We start from the raw sequence: 21,723 nt of genomic DNA on the forward strand, positions 1-21,723 counted from the left end.
CATGACCATTCTGATGCTTGCTTGTGTCTGTGCCACCTGTCTCTGGAGGTTGGTTTGATTACAACATGATCCTTTTTGAGATGGATTATTGAGGTATTTGTGTCATTTTAGGATGGTTAAGATGTGAAGCCATAATATTTTCTGTCTTATTCCTTTCCCAATAACTGTTCTCACGTCCTTAACCTTTGTGCTTCTCTTGAGCACTGAGGTGAGGCTTTTGAGAGCTCCCCAGTGACTTCAAAGCCTCTGGGATTTGGCTGCTGATTGGCACCAAACTGCTCTGTGTGTCAGTTGGGGTTATGTTTTGATCATCTGTAAATACTCTTCACTTACTAGTATTAAATTTCAGACTCTTCTGGGTCATTCTCTATCATCAGTAGCTTTTTCATCTCAGTCCCTTCCCTTTCCAGGCCGTTTGGGAATGACTTGACCAGTGTGTTCATGTGAGAAATGCACTGGTTCCTGCTTCAGGCCTCCTGCCAGGTGTCAATAAGCACAGCCAGGGTAGGGTTCACATTTAGGGGTTGTTGATAAACACCAGCTCAGGCCTCCACCCAGAAACTCCCTGGTCTGATGCCGAGTGAGCTCATCTTCCCAACTTACAGGTGATAAGTGAAATGGTTTAACAATGGGTCTGTAATTTAAGGGAGGAAAAAAAGAAAGAGAAGGAGAGAACAGAACAGCCTTAAAATCAAGTGGAAGGTGTCTCTGCCCATGACAGGGGGGTGGAACAAGATGATCTTTAAGATCCCTTCCAACCCAAACCATTCCATGGCTCTATGAAATAACTATTACTTTCCCAAAATACAACCATAACGATTTAAAGTTCTTCAGTCTGGTTTAATACATGAATACTGTCTATACTATGACCCATCTATTTACAGCAACACCTATTTTATATATTCTATATTTATAGATTACAGGATGTATTTATGTATATAAATAGATGTCAGAGGTTGGACTTGAAGGATCTTGAAGGTGTGAGGATCTTGTTGGTGTAAGGATCTTGAAGATCTTTTCCAACCTAAGTGATTTGATACTATTGTAAATAAAAACATGAGGCTGGTTTAGCCTCTGTGTCAGTGTTGTAGTGGTGAAAAATGATTGAGATTCCCTGCTGTGATGAGAGAGTCAGTGCTGTAGATAAAGCAGCTGCAGCCAGGAGTTGCTCAGGTGCTGGCTGTGAACACGGAATGTGTCCCAGGCTGTCCCTGTGCTCCGAGGCCCCACGAGGTGCTCTGTCCCCACAGACACGTGCGCAACGGGGCGGTGATCGCGCGCTGCAGCCAGCCCGAGATCAGCTGGTGGGGCTGGCGCAACGCCGACGACGAGTACCTGGTGACATCCATTGCCAAAGCCTGTGCCTTGAACCCCGGAGCCAAGGCGGCGGGAGCTGCGCAGCACAGCGGCAGCAGCGACGGCAGCGAACCCTGCGACGCTGATTTCGGTGAGACAGCTCCTGCCGTTCCTGAACGGGGGATTCCTTAGTGCTCCCCACACTGCCCACCCCAGTGTCTGGGTGCAGAACCTGAGCCCCATGGTGCCCTGACTGCCATATGTGGCTCTGTGGTGCCCAGAGCTCACCCCTGTGTGTCCCCGCAGACTCGTCCCTGACGGCGTGTTCGGGTGTGGAGAATGCAGGAACCCCTCAGAAGCTGCTGATCCTCGATGCCAGGTCCTACACGGCTGCCGTGGCCAACAGGGCCAAGGGAGGTGGCTGCGAATGTGAAGGTACCAAGGGACAAGAAAATCACAGAGTGTTTTCCTCCTAGGGCACAGCTGGGGGTTGGGTCAGCATTTTGGTACTTGGTCTCTGGGAGCATGTTCCTACACAGGGATCTGGACAGGCTGGATCAATGGGCCAGTTGGGTGAGGTTCAGTCAGGCCAAGTGTTGGGTCCTCCATTTGGGTCACAACAGCCCCATGGAATGCTCTAGGCTGGGGCAGAGTGGCTGGAAAGCTGTCCAGTGGGAAAGGACCTGGGGGTGCTGGTTGGAAGCAGCTGAACATGGGCACAGGTGGGCAAGGGGTCAATGACACCTGAGCTGTACCAGCCACAGTGTGGCCACAAGACCAGGGCAGTGACCATCCCCCTGATCTGGTCACTGCTGAGGTACCTTCAATCTTGGGGTCAGTTTTGGGCCTCTTAGGACAAGAAAGACCATGAGGGGGAAATGGAGCTGGGAAGTGTCTGGAACACCAGCAGCAGCTGAGGGAGCTGGGAAAGGAGCTCAGCCTGGAGCAAAGGAGGCTCAGGGAGACCTTGTGGCTCTGCACAACCCCTCTGCTAGGGAGATCAGAGCATGAGTGAAAATGGCCTCAAGCTGTGCCAGGGGAGGTTTAGGTTGGATATTGGAGAAAAATTCTTCCTGAAAGGGTTGTCCAGCCCTGTCACAGCTTCCCAGAGCAATGGTGGAGACCCCATCCTTGGGAGTTTACCAGCTGTGTAGATGTGGCACTTGAGGACATGGGTTAGTGTGGCCTTGGCAGTGCTGGGGATGGTTGGACTCGATGATCTTGGAGGTTTTTCCCAACCCTAGTGACTCCATGAACACCAGCACTGGTGTGTGAGGGGTGGCTGCTCTGGGATGTGGAGGCAATTGCTGCAGTAGCAGCAGAGCTGGATTCGATGACCCTTGTGGGTCCCTTGCACCTCAGAATGTTCTGTAGCTGCTGTAGCTCTCTCTGAATGTTCTGTCTCTCCTGTCAGAGTATTACCCCAACTGTGAAGTCGTGTTCATGGGCATGGCCAACATCCACTCCATCCGCAACAGCTTCCAGTACCTGCGTGCTGTCTGCAGTCAGGTGCCAGACCCCAGCAAGTGAGTGACTCTTCTCTACCTTAGTTTGATGCCATATCTGTCAATGACCTGAGGGGTTTCACTCCCTTTTCTTTTTTTCTAACCCAGGTCTCTATTTGGGAAGGTGGAGGGATAGGAAAGTGCTCACAGTGCTTGAATGCTGTTCATTTTGATCCATTAATGCAGAAGGGATTGTGGCACTGTCTCAGTGTCACTTGGTTGTGTGTGTCCTCTGGGGGTTTCTAAAATGTGGCCATATTTGAGAAAAATTAAATTTGGGCTTGGATTCCTTGCCCTTCTTTCCAGGCTGCCTGGCTCCTCTGGGAGATGTTTTAGAAAAGACTTTTTCACTGAGGACTCCAAGAAGACCAAAGTTAAAACGTGTATCTTTTTTCTTCACTGGAGAGCTAATCACCAATTTTCTTGCTTTTTTCTCCCCCTTCCAGCTGGCTTTCAGCCCTGGAGAGCACCAAGTGGCTGCAGCACCTGTCTGTCATGCTGAAGGCAGCAGTGCTGGTCTCCAGTGCTGTTGACAGAGAAGGACGTCCAGTGCTGGTTCACTGCTCTGATGGCTGGGACAGAACTCCGCAGATTGTGGCACTGGCAAAAATTCTCCTGGACCCTTACTACAGGACCATGGAGGTAGGATTGTGCTCTGCTGCAATTAATTTCTGTTCAAAGGCAGTTTTGTCTCAGAATCCCCGTGCAATAAAGCAGGATTGTATTTGGGAATAAGCTTAGTGGTGTTTCCGAGCTGCTGTGGTGGGTGTTGGGTTTTCCCTGTTCTCTTCCTGCCTGTTTTGGGTGAATTATTCCTCACTCCTCTGCCCAGCCTGGGGAAATGCTGTGGGAAATACCACCTTATGCTCAAGGTTCAGCTGCATCCCTACTCTGAACTCTCTGAGCTGATTATTGCAGAAATAACAACTGTTAGTTTCTGTCTGGAAACCTCCAACACTGGTGAGCTTTGTTCCCAAACCAGGCACTGCTGCAGCCTCCTTCCCAGCCCTTCCTGGTGGATGGGGCTTGCTTTGTCCTGCCACATGCCCTCAGCAAAGTCTCTACAGCTATGTTTTTCTTTATTCCCAGGGCTTCCAGGTGCTCGTTGAATCAGACTGGCTGGATTTTGGGCACAAGTTTGGGGATCGCTGTGGACACCAGGAAAAGGTGGAAGACCAGAACGAGCAGTGCCCAGTTTTCCTCCAGTGGCTTGATGCTGTTCATCAGCTTCTGAAGCAATTTCCCTGCCTCTTTGAATTTAATGAAGCTTTTCTGGTAAGAAATACACGTGAAAACATGCCTTTGTGCCAGGTGTAAGCAGAGGCAGAGGGGAGAGCAGAGGGGAGGTCATGATGTTTTATGGTATTGGAGTTGAAAGAAAGGAGGTCTGCAGAGCCTGGCAGATTGTGATCACAGAATCCCAGAATGGTTTGGGTTGGAAGAGAGCTTAAAGCCCATCCCGTTCCATCCATCCCCTGCCATGGGTAGGGACACCTTCCACTAGCCCAGGTTGCTCCATCTGACCTGGCCTGAAACACTTCCAGGGATGGGGCAGCCACAGCTCCTCTGGGCACCCTGTTCCAGTGCCTCCCCACCCTCACAGGGAGCAATTTCTTCCTAATAACCAATCTAAATCTGTTTTAGTTAAAATCCATTCTCCAGTGAAGGGGTGGTGAAGGGTTTATATTCTCTGGTTTTTCTGAATCCCTTTTCCAGCCCGGGGAATTCAGATACCAGCAGCAGCACTGGTTTGATTTGCGTATCTCAGAGCTGTATGGGTCTGAAACATTTGAAAACAAAACAGGAAAAAAAAGTTAATCTCTGTCTTATCAAATAATGCAGGGGAGGGTTCTAGAGAGTCATTTGGTTCTAGAGGGATGGATTTGCTATCAGCTGGGTGTTGCTTTCTCTTTAATCTAAGAGATCCTTGTCCTGTCCAGTGTGGAAGAGAGGACAGCAGTGGGGTCACCCAGGGTAGGCAGTGCATGAGCCCTGCCAGAGAAGGGCAAGATGTGCCCCTGTAAAGAGGAACCCCCTGTTCCCATGGATCTGAGAGCTGCTCCTTCTCCATGCCACAGGTGAAGCTGGTGCAGCACACCTATTCCTGCCTCTATGGGACCTTCCTGGGGAACAGCCCCTGCGAGAGGGAGATGCACAACATCTACAAGCGCACGTGCTCCGTGTGGTCCCTGCTGAGGGCTGGCAACAAGAACTTCCACAACCTGCTCTACATGCCCGGATCTGAGCAGGTCAGTAGAGCTCCTGGCCCAGCTTTCCAGGCTTTCCCCTGGCAGGCACCATATATATATTTATATTTTTAAATATATATATAAAGCACCTATCACTGTATTGATAAACATTCTCTGGAACCACTTTGAGGGCAGAGGTAAGAACAGGAGTCAGCCTGTTGGTACCTCAGCACTTCTGTTTCTAACCAATTAAAAAAATTAACAATCAGAAAAAAAAAAGCCACAAGACTGCTGCCAGCCTGCCTGGCTGGTGTTTAATACTGCTACTCCATCAGGGTTGGAGGGAGACCTATTGTGAATGGCAACAGGTTGCACTGTGACTTCTCCAGCTGTGCTGCAGAGCAGTGCAGGAGTCACAGCAGGGCAGTGGGACACTAAGGCTCAGACCTGTTACCAGTCAGAATGTCTCAGCAGCAGAGAGCTCGACAGGGAGAGAGCAAGCTAACTGCACACAAAGCTCTCTCTCTGTGCTTAAGACTGAGTCAGGGACCCTTTGGACTCCTCCCAGACCACCAGACAGAGCTGTGTGTCAGTTATAAATACATCAGGTCAGTTGGAGGGGCTGGAGGGGTTTCCTGGGCGTTGGGCTCTGACACAGGTGGTGTCACAGGTGCTGCATCCCGTGTGCCATGTGCGTGCCCTGCACCTCTGGACAGCTGTGTACCTCCCAGCCTCCTCACCACACCCTCTGGGCCAGGATGACATGGACATGTACATGCCGCCCGGATCTCAGAGCCAGGACTTCAGTGGCAGGTGTTTGGACAGGTAAGAGCTTAGAGCTCCAGGCTCAGGGTGTTGCCTACCTACAGATCTTCTTGCCCTTCTTGTAGTTTCCCTGCTTTCCCCATTGTTCTCATGTTCCCTATGTAAGCAAAAGCTCTGTAGCAGTGTCCCAGCCACTCAGAGAAGGAGTTGAGGTCCCTGCTGCACCTCAAAGGCAGGAGGCCACACTGTGGTGTTGTGCATTTCAGCTCCAGCAACTGCCCTGCCCCTCACCACCTACCCCCCAAGCTGTAATGGGCAACATTTCCCTACCCTCATCTCAGTTTTGACTGAAACCAGGGAAGTTTCTGGGGGGATTACTGTGAGATTTGCTTTGCTTTTGGGTTCTAGATTACCAAAGACGAGATCTATGGATGACCTGCTCTCAGCCTGCGACTCCAGCAGCCCTCTGACCCGCACGTCCAGTGACCCCAACCTGAACAACCACTGTCAGGAGGTGCGGGTGGGGCTGGAAACCCGGCATGCCACCGCTGAGGGGACCGACGGGGCTGCAGTGGCCACAGGAGAGGCACAGCCCGTGGAGGAGGAGGAGAAGGAGGAGAACTCTCCCCTTCAAGGCAGCAGCCATGCTGAGCATGAGGGGCAGAGTGGGCAGTCAGGCAGCCAGGCTGCTGTGCCAGCCAGCAGTGCCCCTGTGGAGGCAGAAGAGGGAAAGGGAACACACACAGAGGAACTGGATGGCATGGGTCCAGCTCCAAATCCTTCTGGTCAGGAAAACAGCGACAAGGTTTCCACCAGTTCTCAAAAGCAGCTAGAAACCTGTCCCCAGGAACCTTTGAAGGCTGCCGGCACGGTGTCCAATGGAGGAGGCTGCCCCAAGAGAACCACCACCCACCAAGACATTCCCAGCCAGGAGTCCCTGGCACCAGGCACCCCTTCTCAGGACACCCCAGGCCCTGCCCCGGGCATCCCGTGCCCGGATGCAGACAAGGGCAGAGGTGATGCTGGCCGTAGCGTGCCCTGCGAGGAGCCCAGCCGGCTGGGGAGGGTCCTGCTGGAGCAATGGCGCAAACCCATTTCCCAGAGCCAAAGCAGCGAGTTCTCCTTCCTGGGCTCCAACTGGGACAGTTTCCAAGGCATGGTGACGTCGCTCCCCAATGGGGAGCACGCACCCAGACACCTCCTCTCCTATGGCTGCTGCAGCAAGAGGCTGAGCAGCAAACCCCTGCGGGCCCCGGGCCTGTGCCTCAGCGGCCCATGGTCTGGCAGGGAAGGTGGGAAGCCCTGGGCCTGCACTGGCCATGTGGGCACACATTTTGGGAAGCCCAGCCGTTCGTGGCTGCCCTGTCACTTGAAACAAGCCTCTGGTCCCAAGCACATGCCGCCAAAATGTCCTTCTCCTGTGCCTCCTCTGTACCTGGACGACGACGGGCTCCCGTTCCCCACGGACGTGATCCAGCACCGGCTGCGGCAGATCGAGGCCAGCTACAAGCAGGAGGTGGAGCAGCTGCGCCGGCAGGTCAGGGAGCTGCAGCTGCGCCTGGACATTCGTCACTTCTGCGCCCCGCCAGCCGAGCCCCCCATGGACTATGAGGATGACTTTGTGAGTAGCTGCTCCCCACACTCAGCTCAGGTTCCTGTGCCCCTTCACACCTCCCTCTCCGACCCACAGCTCTCCATCCCTTTGGGAGGGGTTGGGAAAGATTGTTCCTCTGTTTCCTCGGACATATCCCCCTCCTGGCCATGTCCTCATCCACCCAGAGATATCTCTGCTGCTTGAGGGCCAAACTCCCACATACTGCTGGATGCTTTGCCCCTTGTTTGGGGGCTCGGGAGCCACTGGGGTGCCCCAACCAGCCCAGAGTGTGTGCCCAGCAGCAGAGGGGATTGGTGACCTGGTCTCGTTTTGCAGACATGTCTGAAGGAATCAGATGGCAGTGACACAGAAGATTTCTGTTCTGACCACAGCGAGGACTGTTTGTCAGAAGCAAGCTGGGAGCCTGTGGATAAAAAGGAGACTGAGGTGTGTGTCCCATCGTGGAGCTGTGATGCAGTGGGGGAAAATGTTTTTTGCAGCTGACCTGGGTGGGATTGGTCTGGAAGTGAGCAGCCTTCCGTGTCTGTGACACATCCTCTGCTGCTGCTGACTAGGTGGGGTGGGCTAGCTGTGAGGTGTGGCCCAAAGCCACCCCCAGCCTGCCCAGAGCTGTCACTGGGGGGTTACAGCTGAGCTGACTGCTGTCTGCCCTAGGTCACACGGTGGGTCCCTGACCACATGGCCTCACACTGCTTCAGCTGCGACTGTGAGTTCTGGCTGGCCAAACGGAGGCACCACTGCAGGTAAAAATGTCAGCCCCCTGGGCCCCTCCTCTCCTCAGCCTCGTGTTACAGAATGCCCCTCTGCCAAACCTGTTCCCTCCAGCTCCCAAGAGAAGGTTTTAGGTCTTTCCACTACATGCCAGGCCTCATCAGTTCCCTGCAGAGTTCCATTCTGCATTGTTCTTGTTTCTATTTTTCCAAGGCCTTTGATCCCTCTCCTGGACAGCAATGAGTCAATCCCTGTCAGCACTAGCAGTTTGCTTGCGCTGCAGATCGCAGCATAAGAAACAAGTTGACAATCCTCAGTCAGGCTGCTGCTTCGCCCTGACCTGGACCCTTTGTGCTTGCTAAAGTTCTGTGGTGTCCCAGCTCTCTTCTCACTGGTTTTCTTTCTCCTTGACAGGAACTGTGGAAACGTGTTCTGTGCTAGCTGCTGCCATCTGAAGCTGCCCATCCCTGACCAGCAGTTGTACGACCCTGTCCTCGTTTGTAACTCCTGTTATGACCACATCCAAGTGTCACGTGCCAGGGAGCTCATGAGCCAACACATGAAGAAACCCATTGCCACAGCTTCCAGCTGAATGCCACACAAGGGACCTGTCTAAGCCCAGCCTTTTTTCTCGTGGGTTTGAAGGGTGACTCTGCCTCCAGGGTAACTGTGAAGGCCTTTGGTGCAACACTTGAACACCAAGCTCGAATGCACTGTCTGCAGCAGCCTCGCTGCCGGGCTGGAGCAGAGGAGCTCAGATCAGAGAGGACGCTGTGTCCCCACCCCGGTGGGCCCGTGTGTTGTAGCCCTGACTACCTAGGGCTGAGAGGGGATCACAACCTCTTCCTTTTGTGGGCTGGAAAGCGATGTTTTCACAGCTCTTGCCTGTGCAAAATCCCCCCAAAGCAATAGAAAGGCATGTTTAGAACCACCTCCCCCTCCAAAGGCAGGCTGCTGTATGAGAAGGAAGAGGGCAGACTCCGGATGGTCCTGCGGGCTTTGGAAGGGCCTCAGCCTGGAGCAGATCTGTAGATTCTCTTTCCATGAGTGTGATTTGTGATCAGCTTGGTGAACAAGACTCATTAGTCATCACTAATTGATTTTCTCTTGGGCTCTGAAGAGAAATTCATTCCAGCTGAAAAGGGCCGAGCAGATCATGCCCGTTTTCAGGCTCCGCTGGGATCGGTGTCGCACTGGACTTTGTCCCTGTCCCCAGCACCAAGGGGAGATGGGAGATTGGCTTTTCACTTCTGCTCTGCCCGTCTGCTTTGTCTGCGGTCGTGTCACAGCCTGGTGCTAACACAGGAATGGCACCCTGATCCTCTCCTGGCATGGAAACAGAACTCGTGTTCCTGTGTTGCTCCTCCTCCCCTTTTCTGCCCTCAGCTCTCCACTTCCTACTGCTCTTTATCCTGAAAACTTGATACCTTGAGGGTATAGGCCATAATGTGTTGTTTTACCTCCTGGAATGTGCTGTCTGGTGTATGTGAGGGTTTCAGTCCAAATGCTGCTATATATTTCTGTGCACTTAATGTAACCCGAAGAAGGGAGAATGAAGCATCGATACCAAAACGGGGGTGGGGAAGGACACTCACTGGCTGACGTAGACACTACAGTCTGTGCTTTTCACTTTAGGATGTACAGCCAAGCTGCAGTGATAACCATGACATGTGGCATCTGTTCAGTGGTGGAAACAATCTCTCTGACTTGCCCCAGTGCTACCTGAAATGCCTCTTGAATTTGACTTTTTTTGTCTCCTGTACAGTGGTCGAAGTTCAGAGTTGCCAACTTGTAATTGCCTCTCTGCTTCTCCTTTAAATTAGAGAGCAGGAATCCCGACTCATCCTAAGGACAAGGAAGTGGGTTTAGAAAGGAAGGAAGGTTTAGACAGTGGGCTTCAGTGGGTTTGTAATCCTTAGATCCCTCGGGGAGCATCCATCCTGTGTCCTCTGTAAGGCGTCTGAGGATATTAGTGAGGAAGAAGAGTTTGAATGTGGGGCATTTCTTTGCAGAAATGCAGGTTTTCTTTCCAATATATTTTGCACCTCAGGAGCTGAGACTTGGTGTGTGGCAGGGAGGACCTGTGAGGACATTGGTCTGCTAACAAGGCAAAGGACTTGACACGGTTGTGATCTTCCAGATCTTTTGGCAATGATTTGTCACCTCTGTCAGAAGGAATGAAATAGGGACCTTTTCCTGCACTTTGACTTGTCAGCCTCTGGTTTTGTAAATCCTGATGTGCGAGTGAAGCTCATCCTCTGAAGACCCTGTACTTACTTAGACTCTGCTTCTTTTCCATTCTGGGAACAACCAACACGGCTTTGGGAAGAGAAGGCACCTTGCTTCAGATTCTCCCCTGCCTTGTACCTTGCAGTCATTGCCAGACATGGAAGAGTGACCACTGGCCTGGCAGAAGAAACTGGATTTGCTCCTGTTCTGCACGTGTTGGAATGACTGCAAGCAATGAGGAAGCCAGAAACCAGGTACTGCTGGCCCTCCTGTTCAGGCCATTAGTCCAAACTGCTTTTAGCTCTCGTGAGTTTCAGCGTCACAATGTGCTGGCCAAAAACTCTCCAATCAGTTCGATGGCATTGTGACAAACAAAATGTGCTGTACAACTCAATACAGTTGAAATAAAATCTCTATATTAGTGCTGCTGGGTTTGGCCCCTTCTTTCCTCTCTGGGGAATTCTGCTTGTCCAGAGGGTTTCAGGCTGCTGTTACTCACTGCCTTTTCCTTTGATTAAGGTGTGTTAGGGATTTAATATCCCTTTTCACAATCAGAATAACAGGTGGAGCACAGAACACCTTGTGCTAGAGGCCCTCTGCTCTCTCCCAAACAAACCTGCACAACGTCCTTCCCAGGATAACCAGGGCCTTCCAGCCTCTCCTGTAAGGACTCGAGGAGAAGTTGTTTTCTTTCTAAGGAAGAACTGTTAGGCAGGATTCTCTCCTGTGAGGAAGGGCTGAGAGAGTTGGGATTGTTCACCTGGAGAAGAGAAGGCTCCTTAGAGCCCCTTCCATTGTCTGAAGGGGCTTCAGGTGAGCTGGAGGGGGACTTGGGACAAGGGATGGAGTGCCAGGACAAGGGGGAATGGCTTCCCACTGCCAGAGGGCAGGGAGAGATGGGATATTGGGGAGGAATTGTTCCCTATGAGGGTGGGCAGGCCCTCGCACAGGGTGCCCAGAGAAGCTCTGGCTGTCCCTGGATCCCTGGCAGTGTCCAAGGCCAGGCTGGATGGGGTTTGGAACAGCGTGGGACACTAGCAGAAGGTGTCCCTGCCCATGGCAAGGGTGGCACTGGATGAGCTTCAAGGTCCTTCCACCCCAACCATTCTTTGATTCTAAGATTGCCTCACTCCTCACTGGTGTTTTCCTACCACCTGTTCCAGGTAGGTGTGTTGGTGGTTCCTCTGTGCAGGGTGGTGGGTGGGACTGTTGTGCTTTGTCAGCAGCATGGTGCTGTAGTTACAGATTGTGATGGAGTCATAAAGAATCTCCTGGAAGGCCTCAATTCAAAGATCCAGCAATCTTGAAATTAAGCAGTATCCCTGGTAAACTACTGCCACCATTCAGCTCAGGTGTTCCTGTCAGACAGGTGGTACCTAAAGGCTTCTGTTAGGACAGTGGGGAACAGGACAGTTTGTCACATTGAAGCATCAACCATTGTTCCTCACAGTCACACGAGGTCAGCTTGGGAGGCCATTGTTGCAGGAGATGGTAAAATTGAGACAAATGAGGTACTTGATGAGATTCATTTTAGAAACCAGATAAACCAATGAAATTACAGCCCTGCCAACATTTAAATGCAGATTTGTGATGTGAAATGGAATTGGTACCATCCGACTGATTAGGGTCAGATAGAATTATCAAGAGTTTAGAGGGAATAGCCTGGAATGTGCAGTCACTGCCCCACTAAGGTCAGGGCTCAGCTTAAAGGAATCCCCTCAGAGGGAATCCCTGACTGCTGACCCCAGGATGAGACTCCACTGACCCTTGGCAGGGCTCCAGCCCAGTCCCATCTGATCCGTGGTCAAACAGTCACGTTAGCTGTGGCTGGCCAGGGTGGGACCTTCTTACCACCACAGCCACCACAGGTCACACTGGCACTGCCTATGGCAGAACACCAGCCAGAGAGGCTGTTCCCAGCTGAGATGGGTGCTCTGCCACAGCAATATTAGTCACAAACAGCATTTTTACAAGAAAAAAAACCATTTATTATTAATTTGCAGCCTTAGCAGCTCAGTGTCATCAAGAAAGGCAGAGCTGGGACATGGGTGTGACCCGTTAGCTTCTTATCCCCAGCAGGAAAAACCCAGCAGAATTCCCCCATGCACAATTAAAAGAGAAATCATTATTTATAAATAACATCTATTAACTCATAAGCTGCTGGGACACTCGTGGCTGGTGTCACGTCATCCAGGCACACCAGAGAGGGGCACTGAGCGCTCCTGGTTATTAAGCACAGAAGGAAGTGTTATCACCAAAGGAACACAAAGCCAGCGTTGCCGACACGTTCAGCCCGAGGCGATCGCTATCTGTGCCGAAATGGGTCTGACCCCAGCACAAACAGGGACATCAAAGCCTTCCCCATCCACGCACCAACCGCCAGGAATTCTTGGTGAATTAACAACCGGGGCTGCGTGTGATGTGCCACGCTATCTCAGCGGCCAGCGAGCAAAATAAACACAGATTTCGGTGCGGTGAGAAGGCAAGGCAGGCTGGCGATGGTTGGGTTGTTCAGGTGTGTTAATGGATAACGCTGAAACGGCTGGGGATGTGCAGGAGGAAGAGGAAGAGGAAGAGGAAGGTGATGTGTGGCCTTGTGAGCCCTGCAGGTGCAGCACAGTTCAGATGAAGGCAGAAAGGATTTCAGAGCGGCTTTCTGAAGTGTGTGAGTGTCTGCCCAGGCTGTTTTCAGTGATGGTTCACACATTTCTCTCCCAAAATCCTGGGCTTCGGTGCAAGTTGTCAGAGACTGAAATAGCTCATGCCTCAAATTGGGGCAGAGGTATTTCTAACAACCTTAATAATTGGATCCTAACACAAGTGCACTTGGGGTGCTGCCATTTGTTTCTGGGACCTCACGTGTCTCTGGATCTCCTGAGCTAAAAAATATATATGCTAAATTGCCCACAGATAAAAGATGCTGCACACAGCTTCCAGTATGTTTAAAATAACCATAATTTGAAACAAAAAAACAGCTGCCCAAAGCAGTGCACAGCGTCAGTCTCACCCAGCCTAGGCCACTCATGCAGCTTTAGAATTACAGAATAATTAAGGTTGGAAAAACCCTGTGAGATCATTGACTCCAGCTGTTCCCCAGTGTCTTCTGTGGCATAAATGACATATATGGGACTTCACCTGTGATACCTAGAAAACAAAACGAGGCATTTAAAAAGGGAAAGAACTCACCTCAACACCAAGTGAGGAAGAATTTAAAGATTTGATATTAACATTGTTAAGATGAAGATGAGTCATTGGAGTCTTCTTCAGTGCAGCCTGCTCTGAGTGATGCACTGCAGGGCAGTGGCAGAACAAATGCTAAGACAGCCTTTTGATTTTTTTTGTCTCTGTTTCTATGGGATGCAGTTTTGGGGAGCTTTGGTTCTCGGAGTCTCAGTTTCTAGAAAGACAGAACAAGGCAAACATTGGGTTTTCTACCCAGTCGAGTTCTGACAGGCTGACAGTTCCCTGTCATGATGATTTAGGCATGGCTTTGCTGCAAATGTGAGGTAATTTGAGAGATAAAAGATATTTTTGTTTGCAGAGCGTCAGTCTGTTCCAAATGTCTTGCAACATGGAACTCTTTGTTAAACATCCAGGAACAATTCCTGTAAAGCAAGTGGTGCTTCCCAACTTGGCATCCTGTGCTGTCCTGTTGATGTGTTAAAATGAGACAATCATAATTTCCCTATCCAAAGGTAAAATATAAACAAAGGGATTCTCAGATTCTCTGTTAATATATAGTAAAAATACTGATTAAAATTAAAAAAAACCAAAAAACAACTTATGTTGTGCTCTTCCTGAGCAGGAAATAATCAGTCCTAAATGTTAATTAACTCTTAATAAATTTTCAGAGGCAGGCTGTATTTATTTAGTGATTTTTTAACGATTTAATGTGAACTTGCAGAATGATAACTGTAAGTTGTCCATCTTGAGTTAGTTCCCATCACAGAATCATGGAATGGTTTGGGATGGATGGAACCTAAAAGACCATCCAATTCCACCCCTCTGCCATGGGCAGGGATAACTTCCACTAAACCAAGTTGTTCCAAGCCCTGTCCAACATTGCCTGTCAGAGGACAGAAAGAGGTGAAAATGAAGCTATTTTTAAAAATTCCTTCAGAGTGAGAATTGGGAACTCCAGGGTGAGAAAGCCTGGCTGCTGGATAAACCCCTTTGGTGTAAACTATCCTGGAATTTGTACTTGGCATGGGACACCTCTGTGGGAAAGGCACACATGCAGGTGTCCTTTTAGGAATTCAGTGAGCACAGGGTGTTGCTGTCAGTGTCTCAACAAAGTCACCACAGCCTTTAATAGGAATCAAACTGTCACAGCTTATGAGCTCATTTAAGGAAATAATCACCAATGAACAGAGGAAACTAAAAGAACAATAAAGAGAATATCTGGGAAGTGACAAAATGGCAAAGTTTGGGATGTTTTTCTCTAAAACGAACTAGCTGAGCTGACTGGGAAAAATTTTGAAATTTTATTCTTGACAAAATGCAGTGTCATAAAGTGCTCTCAAGGTCACCTGGAGGATTTGGACATTGCCCTTCCCCGAGCTGTCCAGGAGCTGTCAGCACAGAGTTCATGGCAAAGCCTGGATTTGTGATTTCTATGTGTTTTTACCACATTGTCAGGTTTAACACACAACACTTTCTGAATGACTTTGTTTGGTTTCGTGGCTCCTACACTTTGGGATTTCCAGCACATTTCTGAACACAGGGGCCACAGGTATGAAAAGGATTTCTGCACTTGCTGGTCAAAAAGAGAGTTAAAAGTGATATTTTTACATATAGTTCTGCAATGCTCAGTCGTGTGTATATCTCAAGTGAGAATTGCATAGCAACTGGAAAATCTAAACAGAAGGGAGGTCTTTAAAGCCAAAAAATTCTCTGTTTGGTGCTCCTGTCCTTCCTTTAGATTTTGCGTGGTCCCTGGTGATTTTCCAGAGAGTCCCTGCTGAGGTTAAAGGGCAAGGAGAAAAACATTTGTCCACAACTAGTCAGTGTTAGGGTAATATTAATTTTTTTTTTTAAATTAAGCAAAGTTAGGATGATAAAGAACTGATGATGTGTTGAAAAGTTCTTGTCTCATGTTTTCCCAGGTTATGTTTTTAAAGGCAAAGATTAGTCAAAAGTATTGTGTGGAATAGTTCATTCTGCTCCTATTTTAATTTTTTTTCTTGCCTAACTTCTTTATGTTGAATTTTTTATGCGCTGAAGGTCAGAAAGGACAAAAGTCTTGATTCATTGTGAGAGCAGTGAAAGAAAAGATGCCCACCTGGGTCTTTTTGACCATAATTATTTCAAGGATCCAGTTCTGTTTGCTTTCAGCTATTGGCAAAACCTTTGCTAGAGGTAGGACTGGATCAGAGAAATGCAGTGAAGCTTTATTATCAGAGAATAACGAAAAATCAATCGAGGAGGCTCTGTGAGAAATGGGAGTTATTGGTGCCACCTGACCTTGCAAGTCCAATCATGCCTTCAAATGCATCTGGCCGAGGGTTCCTGCAGCCATGATCACCTTTACACCCAGTGGTAACCTAAGAGCAGTCATGTTACTCGGAGTGATACACCCCCAGTAAGATAAATAATTGCCTTTGCATGCAAGGTTTGAAATCCACATGGCCAAAAGGGGATTATTAAAATCAAAAAAAGCAGCTGAAAACATCTGTCTTAACACAGCGTGAAGAGCACCACATTTTCCCTTGAGAAAAGCAGAGTAGCTGCATTAGTAATGCACTTGTAAAACTCGTTGTAGGATTCATCTTGCCTAAGATTCATCTGAATGTGTAATAGTCAGTTGTATGTGCCTGGGCTTGTCGGCCACATTGCACACAGAGGCAGTGGAGAGAAACAGGCACCTCCCAGAGCTTGAGTCACTCCAGCTTTCTTAGACGGGTGCCTTTGGAACACAATTCATTTCTTTCTGATGAGCCTGTTAGCTCATCAAGTGTGCAGAGCGTCGACAGCTGCCAGACCTCAGGGGCTGTGGCAGGAAGGCATTAATCCCACCTGGATGTTGAAGTGCAGACAACATTGTCTCTCCCATTTTCCCCTCTGGAAGAGACTTTTTTTTTTCATTTAGGTGAAGATATGATTTTCATTTTCATCAGTCCTATGCTTGGTAAAGGACCAGAACTTGCAGATTTTATATCCAGGCCCATTCCAAATGTTGATTAATTGGGCAGGAACAGGCACAGCTGCATTCCCTAATTTCCTGCACAGCTTTGACCCCAGATGAGTAACTAGCTGCCCTTAAGCACAGCTTTTGGGGCTGACTTTATCAGTTTGCAGTGAAAGGATGGTCTGAAGCTGCTTCCTTGGTGTTTCCCATGCAGTGTGTGCTCGAGTGAGATGGAAGATGCTGGAGAGTGTCAGTCTTGTGCCCTTTCATCCAGCTGAGCAGGTGAGAACCCCTACTGATGTCTGTTCCTGCCCAGAATGCCTAGAAATGGTCCACATTCCTTCAATTTCCAACAGATCATTGGAGAAATGATGCAGCATGTGCTGCTTCAAGCGTGGAGCAGATCGGATGCTGATGGTGTTGGATTTGCATTTATTTCATAGAATCATGAAATCATGGAATGGTTTGGGTTGGAAGGGACCTTAAATCCCATCTCATTCCACCTTCTGCCATGGCAGGGACACCTTCCACTGTCCCAGGCTGCTCCAAGCCCTGTCCAGCCTGGCCCTGGACACTGCCAGGGATCCAGGGGCAGCCACAGCTGCTCTGGGCACCCTGTGCCAGGGCCTGCCCACCCTCACAGGAACAATTCCTTCCCAATATCCCATCTCTCCCTGCCCTCTGGCCATGGGAAACCATTCCCCCTTGTTCTGTCCCTCCATCCCTTGTCCCAGGTCCCTCTCCATCTTTCCTGTAGCTCCATCAGGCATTGCAAGGCCACACTGAGGTCACCCCAAAGCTTCTCCTCTCCAGGCTGAACAATCCCAGCTCTCCCAGCCTTTCCTCCCAGCAGAGCTGCTCCATCCCTCTGCTCATCCTGGAGCCTCCTCTGGACTCAAACAGCTGGATTTCTGGGCTTTCAGCTTTCCTGAGCTTGCAGGTCACCCTGGGATCTGTAAAAAGCTCTCAGTACCAACATGAGCCCCTCCTGAGCTCAGAGCCCACCAGGAAAAGTGCCTGGGGGTCTTGCTCAGCCCCATCATTGGACCACTGGACTGGTGAGAGCTCTCCCCAAAAATGCTGGGCTTAGTTCAGTGGGTGGTGTGGGGCCATTCCCACCAGGCTGTTGGATGTAGTAGTTCTGACATGGAAGAGTCAGAGATTTTCCCACTATTAACAGCCTCTGTGCCAGAGAATGGATCTGGATACAGTCACTGGTAGAGCTGCAGCTTTTGTGCCTTCAGCTGAAGTGATGATTTGTTCTTTACTGAAACACTGAGAGCCACAAAATAATATTGTCTTAAGAGGAAGACGTCTGTCAGAATGTGGTGTTAGTGTTATCATCCCTCCAGCTAGATTTCACACGCTTATTTCTATCCAATTAATCCAATTTTTTCCAGTTTTGAGAAAGCAGGATTTAGTGAATGCCTCAATAATGCTCTAATGAACAGATCTCTGCTCTGGAGATAAGAACACAGCCCTTGGTCAGACCAAACTCCCATCAGCTCATCATTTCCTCTGACTGCAATGGCCAAGGGGGAGACAGGAGCAAGAGTAACCAGGAGCTGATGCTTTTCCAAAATACTTCCAACAGAGTGTGTTTTGGATGAAAGGGTAGTCAGGCATGGGAAGGAGCTGCCCAGGGAGGTTTGGAGTCCCCATTCCTGGAGGTCCAAGGAAGGCCTGGCTGTGCCACTCAGGGCTCTGGGATAGTGACAAGGTGGGCATTGGGCACAGCTTGGCCTCCATGGGCTGGGAGGGCTCTCCCTATCCAAATGAATCTGGGATTCTGTGTGGGCTGAGGGAATTAAATTATGAATTAAACCATAACACAAGTATTTAACAGCCCTGGGTGGATTTCACTTCCATGAATTCGCTTGTCCCAACCAGTGCAGAGGGTGACATGTGCATGGCTGTGCCAAGGACTTCACTGCACAACTCCTGTGCCCAGAGCCACCTTCTCCCGTCTCTTTTGAGCCTCCTGAATGAAATCTCCTCTTGGCTCTGGTGTGATTAGGTCTCTATCCATATCCCTCTCACACCTTCTGATTTCAAACACTTCTGCCTGGGTTCCTTCAGTCACATTTTCTCTGGAATGGAGAGTCCTGCCCCACTTGGCTGCTCCTTCAGGAAAGTGTTCTGTCCACCATCCATATGCCTTCCCTGGTATTCTCCTGCTGGGATGCAGAGTCCATCCAGAGCTTCTGTGGGCCCAAGTACATCTCCTTTCTGACCCAAACAACATTTATTTCTGAGGCTGATCTGTCTTGTTTAGAAGAAGGAAGAAGCTGTGTTTTTTCTTAATTTATTCAGTAAACACTGATTTATTCCATCAGATGCCATTTAACCCTGTTTCCTTACTGCTCAAAGGAGATCATTGTTCCCTGTCAGCTATTTCATAACAGCTGGTGAGAGAATGGGCTGGAGCTGGTAATTTCTCCTGGGTAGGACTGGATTAGCCATACCTTAGACAAAAGAGCTTAGAAACTTCTTCTCTCCCATTAACAGGGCAGGATGAGAGCATGTGAGTGAATTCTCTTGGGTCTGTTTGCTGACTCTTGATTCAGTCTTGAAGCCTTAGAAACGAATCTCCACCTTCCCCTTTGATATCTCTGCCCTCAGCAAACACTTCCTTCGGTGGTTTTGGCTTTTCACTTGTAGCTTTTTATAGCATAAGATCTGGATTTGATGTCCTACACTTATCTCCTATTCCACAAGCACTTTTTCCCTTCAGGTCTTTCCTTAGAAGATTGGGTTTTTCTGTAGTATGTTTGTTTTCCCTCAGAATCACTCCAACAAGCTACAAGAAGTTATTCCTTTGCCATTCTTGCTCTCTCACTTTGTCTCCACAGGAGCCCTTCAAAGGTTTCTTTTGTTGGTTTCTCAGGTTTGCAAACACACTTTGGGGTTTGCAGTGAGAGAAACACAGATATCATTTAGGTTTTTTGGCAGCACCCAGAATGGTAATCTGTTCACAGATCACAGAATGTTCTCAAAGATGCCCAGATTTCATCATAAAGCTGCTCAGAATTAGCTTTTGTGTAATGTGAGTCATTCCCACATCTGCTTGTTTGGAATGATGGCCACCAGTTCTTTCTGTGGTGCTCAGCTCCCAGGTTTGTTGCTCCAAATTGCACAAAAATACAGCTACATCCTATTAAAAAGGGCAATAGCCAGGGATTTTTAAAACTTCCTTGGCTATTGTAGCAATCCTCTCATGTAAAATCCCATATAAATGCCAGGCCTGACAAGTTAATTCTCTGAGCCATTTGCCATCTCAAGTTATACTTGTTACACTTACTGATTATCAGCATTGGACTAAATTGGATTTCATCAAGGATTTCTCTCTGGCTCAGAGCAATTGCAGAGTATAAAGAGTGTCCTGCAAACAATCCCTTTGCTTTTAAATATCTCTGTGTGTCACCAAGTCATACCTGCAGAAAACTGCCTCATCTACCAAGTGGATTTTTAGAATAAAATCAGCATTTAATTTCACTGTGAAATTTGCATTCCTGTGTGAATCCACTTTCTGTGGCTTGGTGTGATGGTAAAGTCAAACAGCCAAATCAAAAAGCTGACAGTAAGACACTAAATACTGTGGTTATGGAGTTTCTACATGTGTGTAGATCGATTTTCCAATGTATATTTTTAATATTTATTAGAATATACATAAATAGACTATATATACAATAAATAGACTGTATAACATATATTAGAATACATGTTATTGAAGACAAAGAAATCAGTCTTCAAATCACTTGGGAGGTAAGAATCCATTTCCAGAATTGATTTTACTGTGTGATTCTGGAAATGTTTAATCCAAGTAAGCATCACAGCCCTCTGCAAACCAAACCCAAATTCTGGGAGTCTCTGAGCTGTGTTTGGCTCCTCCACCCCCAGCACAGGGCTGCTCAGCCCCCAACCCTCTGACTGGCTGTGCTGGTTCTGCAGCTTCCAGGGGCGTGCAGGGAGCAGGGGAGACTGCAGGAGAGAGCTGGAAGCTCATAGATTTCTGAAACAGAGGCTATAAATTTGAAAATGGATCTGCTTGAGAAAGTGAAAGCGTTGTGGGTTACAAATATCTATTTCAAAGAAGGGCTGAACATGAAACGAGTGGTTCTGTAATTCAAGTGAGGTTCCAGGGCAGCAGCATAGTGGGTGTCCTCATCAGTGCAGTGGTTTGTTCTTCAAAAGTTTTTTGCTTGACTTCACCAGAATTTATCTTAGTTAACGAGTCTATGTTTATCTTTGAAGAATGTCCTTGCCTGGACAAAAAGACTGGGGAAATAGCTCTCTTTTTTTTTCCCAGACAGCTTTTTGCAGCCCCGAGTTTCACTTGATGAATGAGAAAAACTACAGTGACTTTTGGAATCAGCCCCACCTCCAAGGTGCCTTATTAAAGAGAACTGCAGGACTTACTCTAAATGCCTTATATCATTCCAGTAGAAAGTGCTGCTTACTTGGAGGGCCTGGCTTATCAGATATCAAAAGATCTGAAGTAAAAATGCAAGGGCTTTCTTTTCTACTACAGCATAATGCATATCCTTTTTTTTTCCCCCTCACAAAGGACAAGCAAAGCAAGTTATGTTTATGTGTGTTGAAAAAGGCTTGACCTACCCGAGCTTGATCATCCAGTTTTCTGTCTTGCAAATATCAGCCTTTGTCTTTTATTCATGGTTTTTTTTTGAAATATAAGCTTATCCAAGTTTATCCAACCTTATCCAACTTGGCCAGATTATGGCCAGGATAATGTGTTGGTGTAAGGATGGGAATAGCCAACAGCCAGTCAGGCCACTGATATTCCAATATTTATTTTTCACCCAGTCCACCTTTGTCCTCTCACTTTCATCATGAGCTTCTTTTTCATCCAGGACTTAAGGATCAGTCAGAGTGATGGGAGTCACCACCACAGAACTTATCTCAGCATGGATGTTTGGGATAGCAAATGATTCCAAAGCTTTTGGTTTAGTCATGGCAGTCCCTGAAAAAGGCTGGTGATTGGTGAAATTCCCATCTTCCCTTCCACCACTTTAGCTAAATTTGACCATTTTTCCTCTTGAGCTCAAGTGACCAGCAAACCATCAGTCTTTTGAGTCCTGACTTCTCCACCTTTTATCCCTTTTCATTGTTTCACTGCTGCCCCTGTCCCACATTTCTCTGTCCCATCCAGAGAAACAAAAAGGATTTAAATTGCACTTTGGGCACTTTTTCCAGCTGGCAATGCATATGAGGAATATTGCATTCCAGAAGATGACCTCAAGCTGAGGTCACTGAGAAGAGGCAGAA

At 48.5% G+C, this 21,723-nt stretch overlaps 1 protein-coding gene across 2 annotated transcripts in view; it reads left to right on the forward strand.

Annotated features, from left to right (window-relative positions):
* MTMR4 (myotubularin related protein 4) overlaps window positions 1-10,733 on the forward strand; it is a 56,690-nt gene extending 45,957 nt beyond the window's left edge. For both annotated transcript variants that reach the window (XM_085078685.1, XM_085078684.1), the window contains 11 exons: window positions 1,251-1,447; window positions 1,603-1,731; window positions 2,711-2,822; window positions 3,248-3,443; window positions 3,891-4,076; window positions 4,880-5,050; window positions 5,661-5,815; window positions 6,164-7,376; window positions 7,686-7,796; window positions 8,025-8,113; window positions 8,496-10,733. In XM_085078685.1, the coding sequence (XP_084934811.1) occupies window positions 1,251-1,447; window positions 1,603-1,731; window positions 2,711-2,822; window positions 3,248-3,443; window positions 3,891-4,076; window positions 4,880-5,050; window positions 5,661-5,815; window positions 6,164-7,376; window positions 7,686-7,796; window positions 8,025-8,113; window positions 8,496-8,673 (2,737 nt within the window). In that variant the 3' untranslated portion in view covers window positions 8,674-10,733. The remainder of the gene's footprint in view (window positions 1-1,250; window positions 1,448-1,602; window positions 1,732-2,710; window positions 2,823-3,247; window positions 3,444-3,890; window positions 4,077-4,879; window positions 5,051-5,660; window positions 5,816-6,163; window positions 7,377-7,685; window positions 7,797-8,024; window positions 8,114-8,495) is intronic.
* The last annotated feature ends 10,990 nt before the right edge of the window (window positions 10,734-21,723 follow it).

The sequence above is a fragment of the Lichenostomus cassidix genome, chromosome 19 (genome assembly GCF_008360975.1).
Source record: "Lichenostomus cassidix isolate B80296 chromosome 19, HeHo_3.0, whole genome shotgun sequence".
Classification (NCBI taxonomy): domain Eukaryota; kingdom Metazoa; phylum Chordata; class Aves; order Passeriformes; family Meliphagidae; genus Lichenostomus; species Lichenostomus cassidix.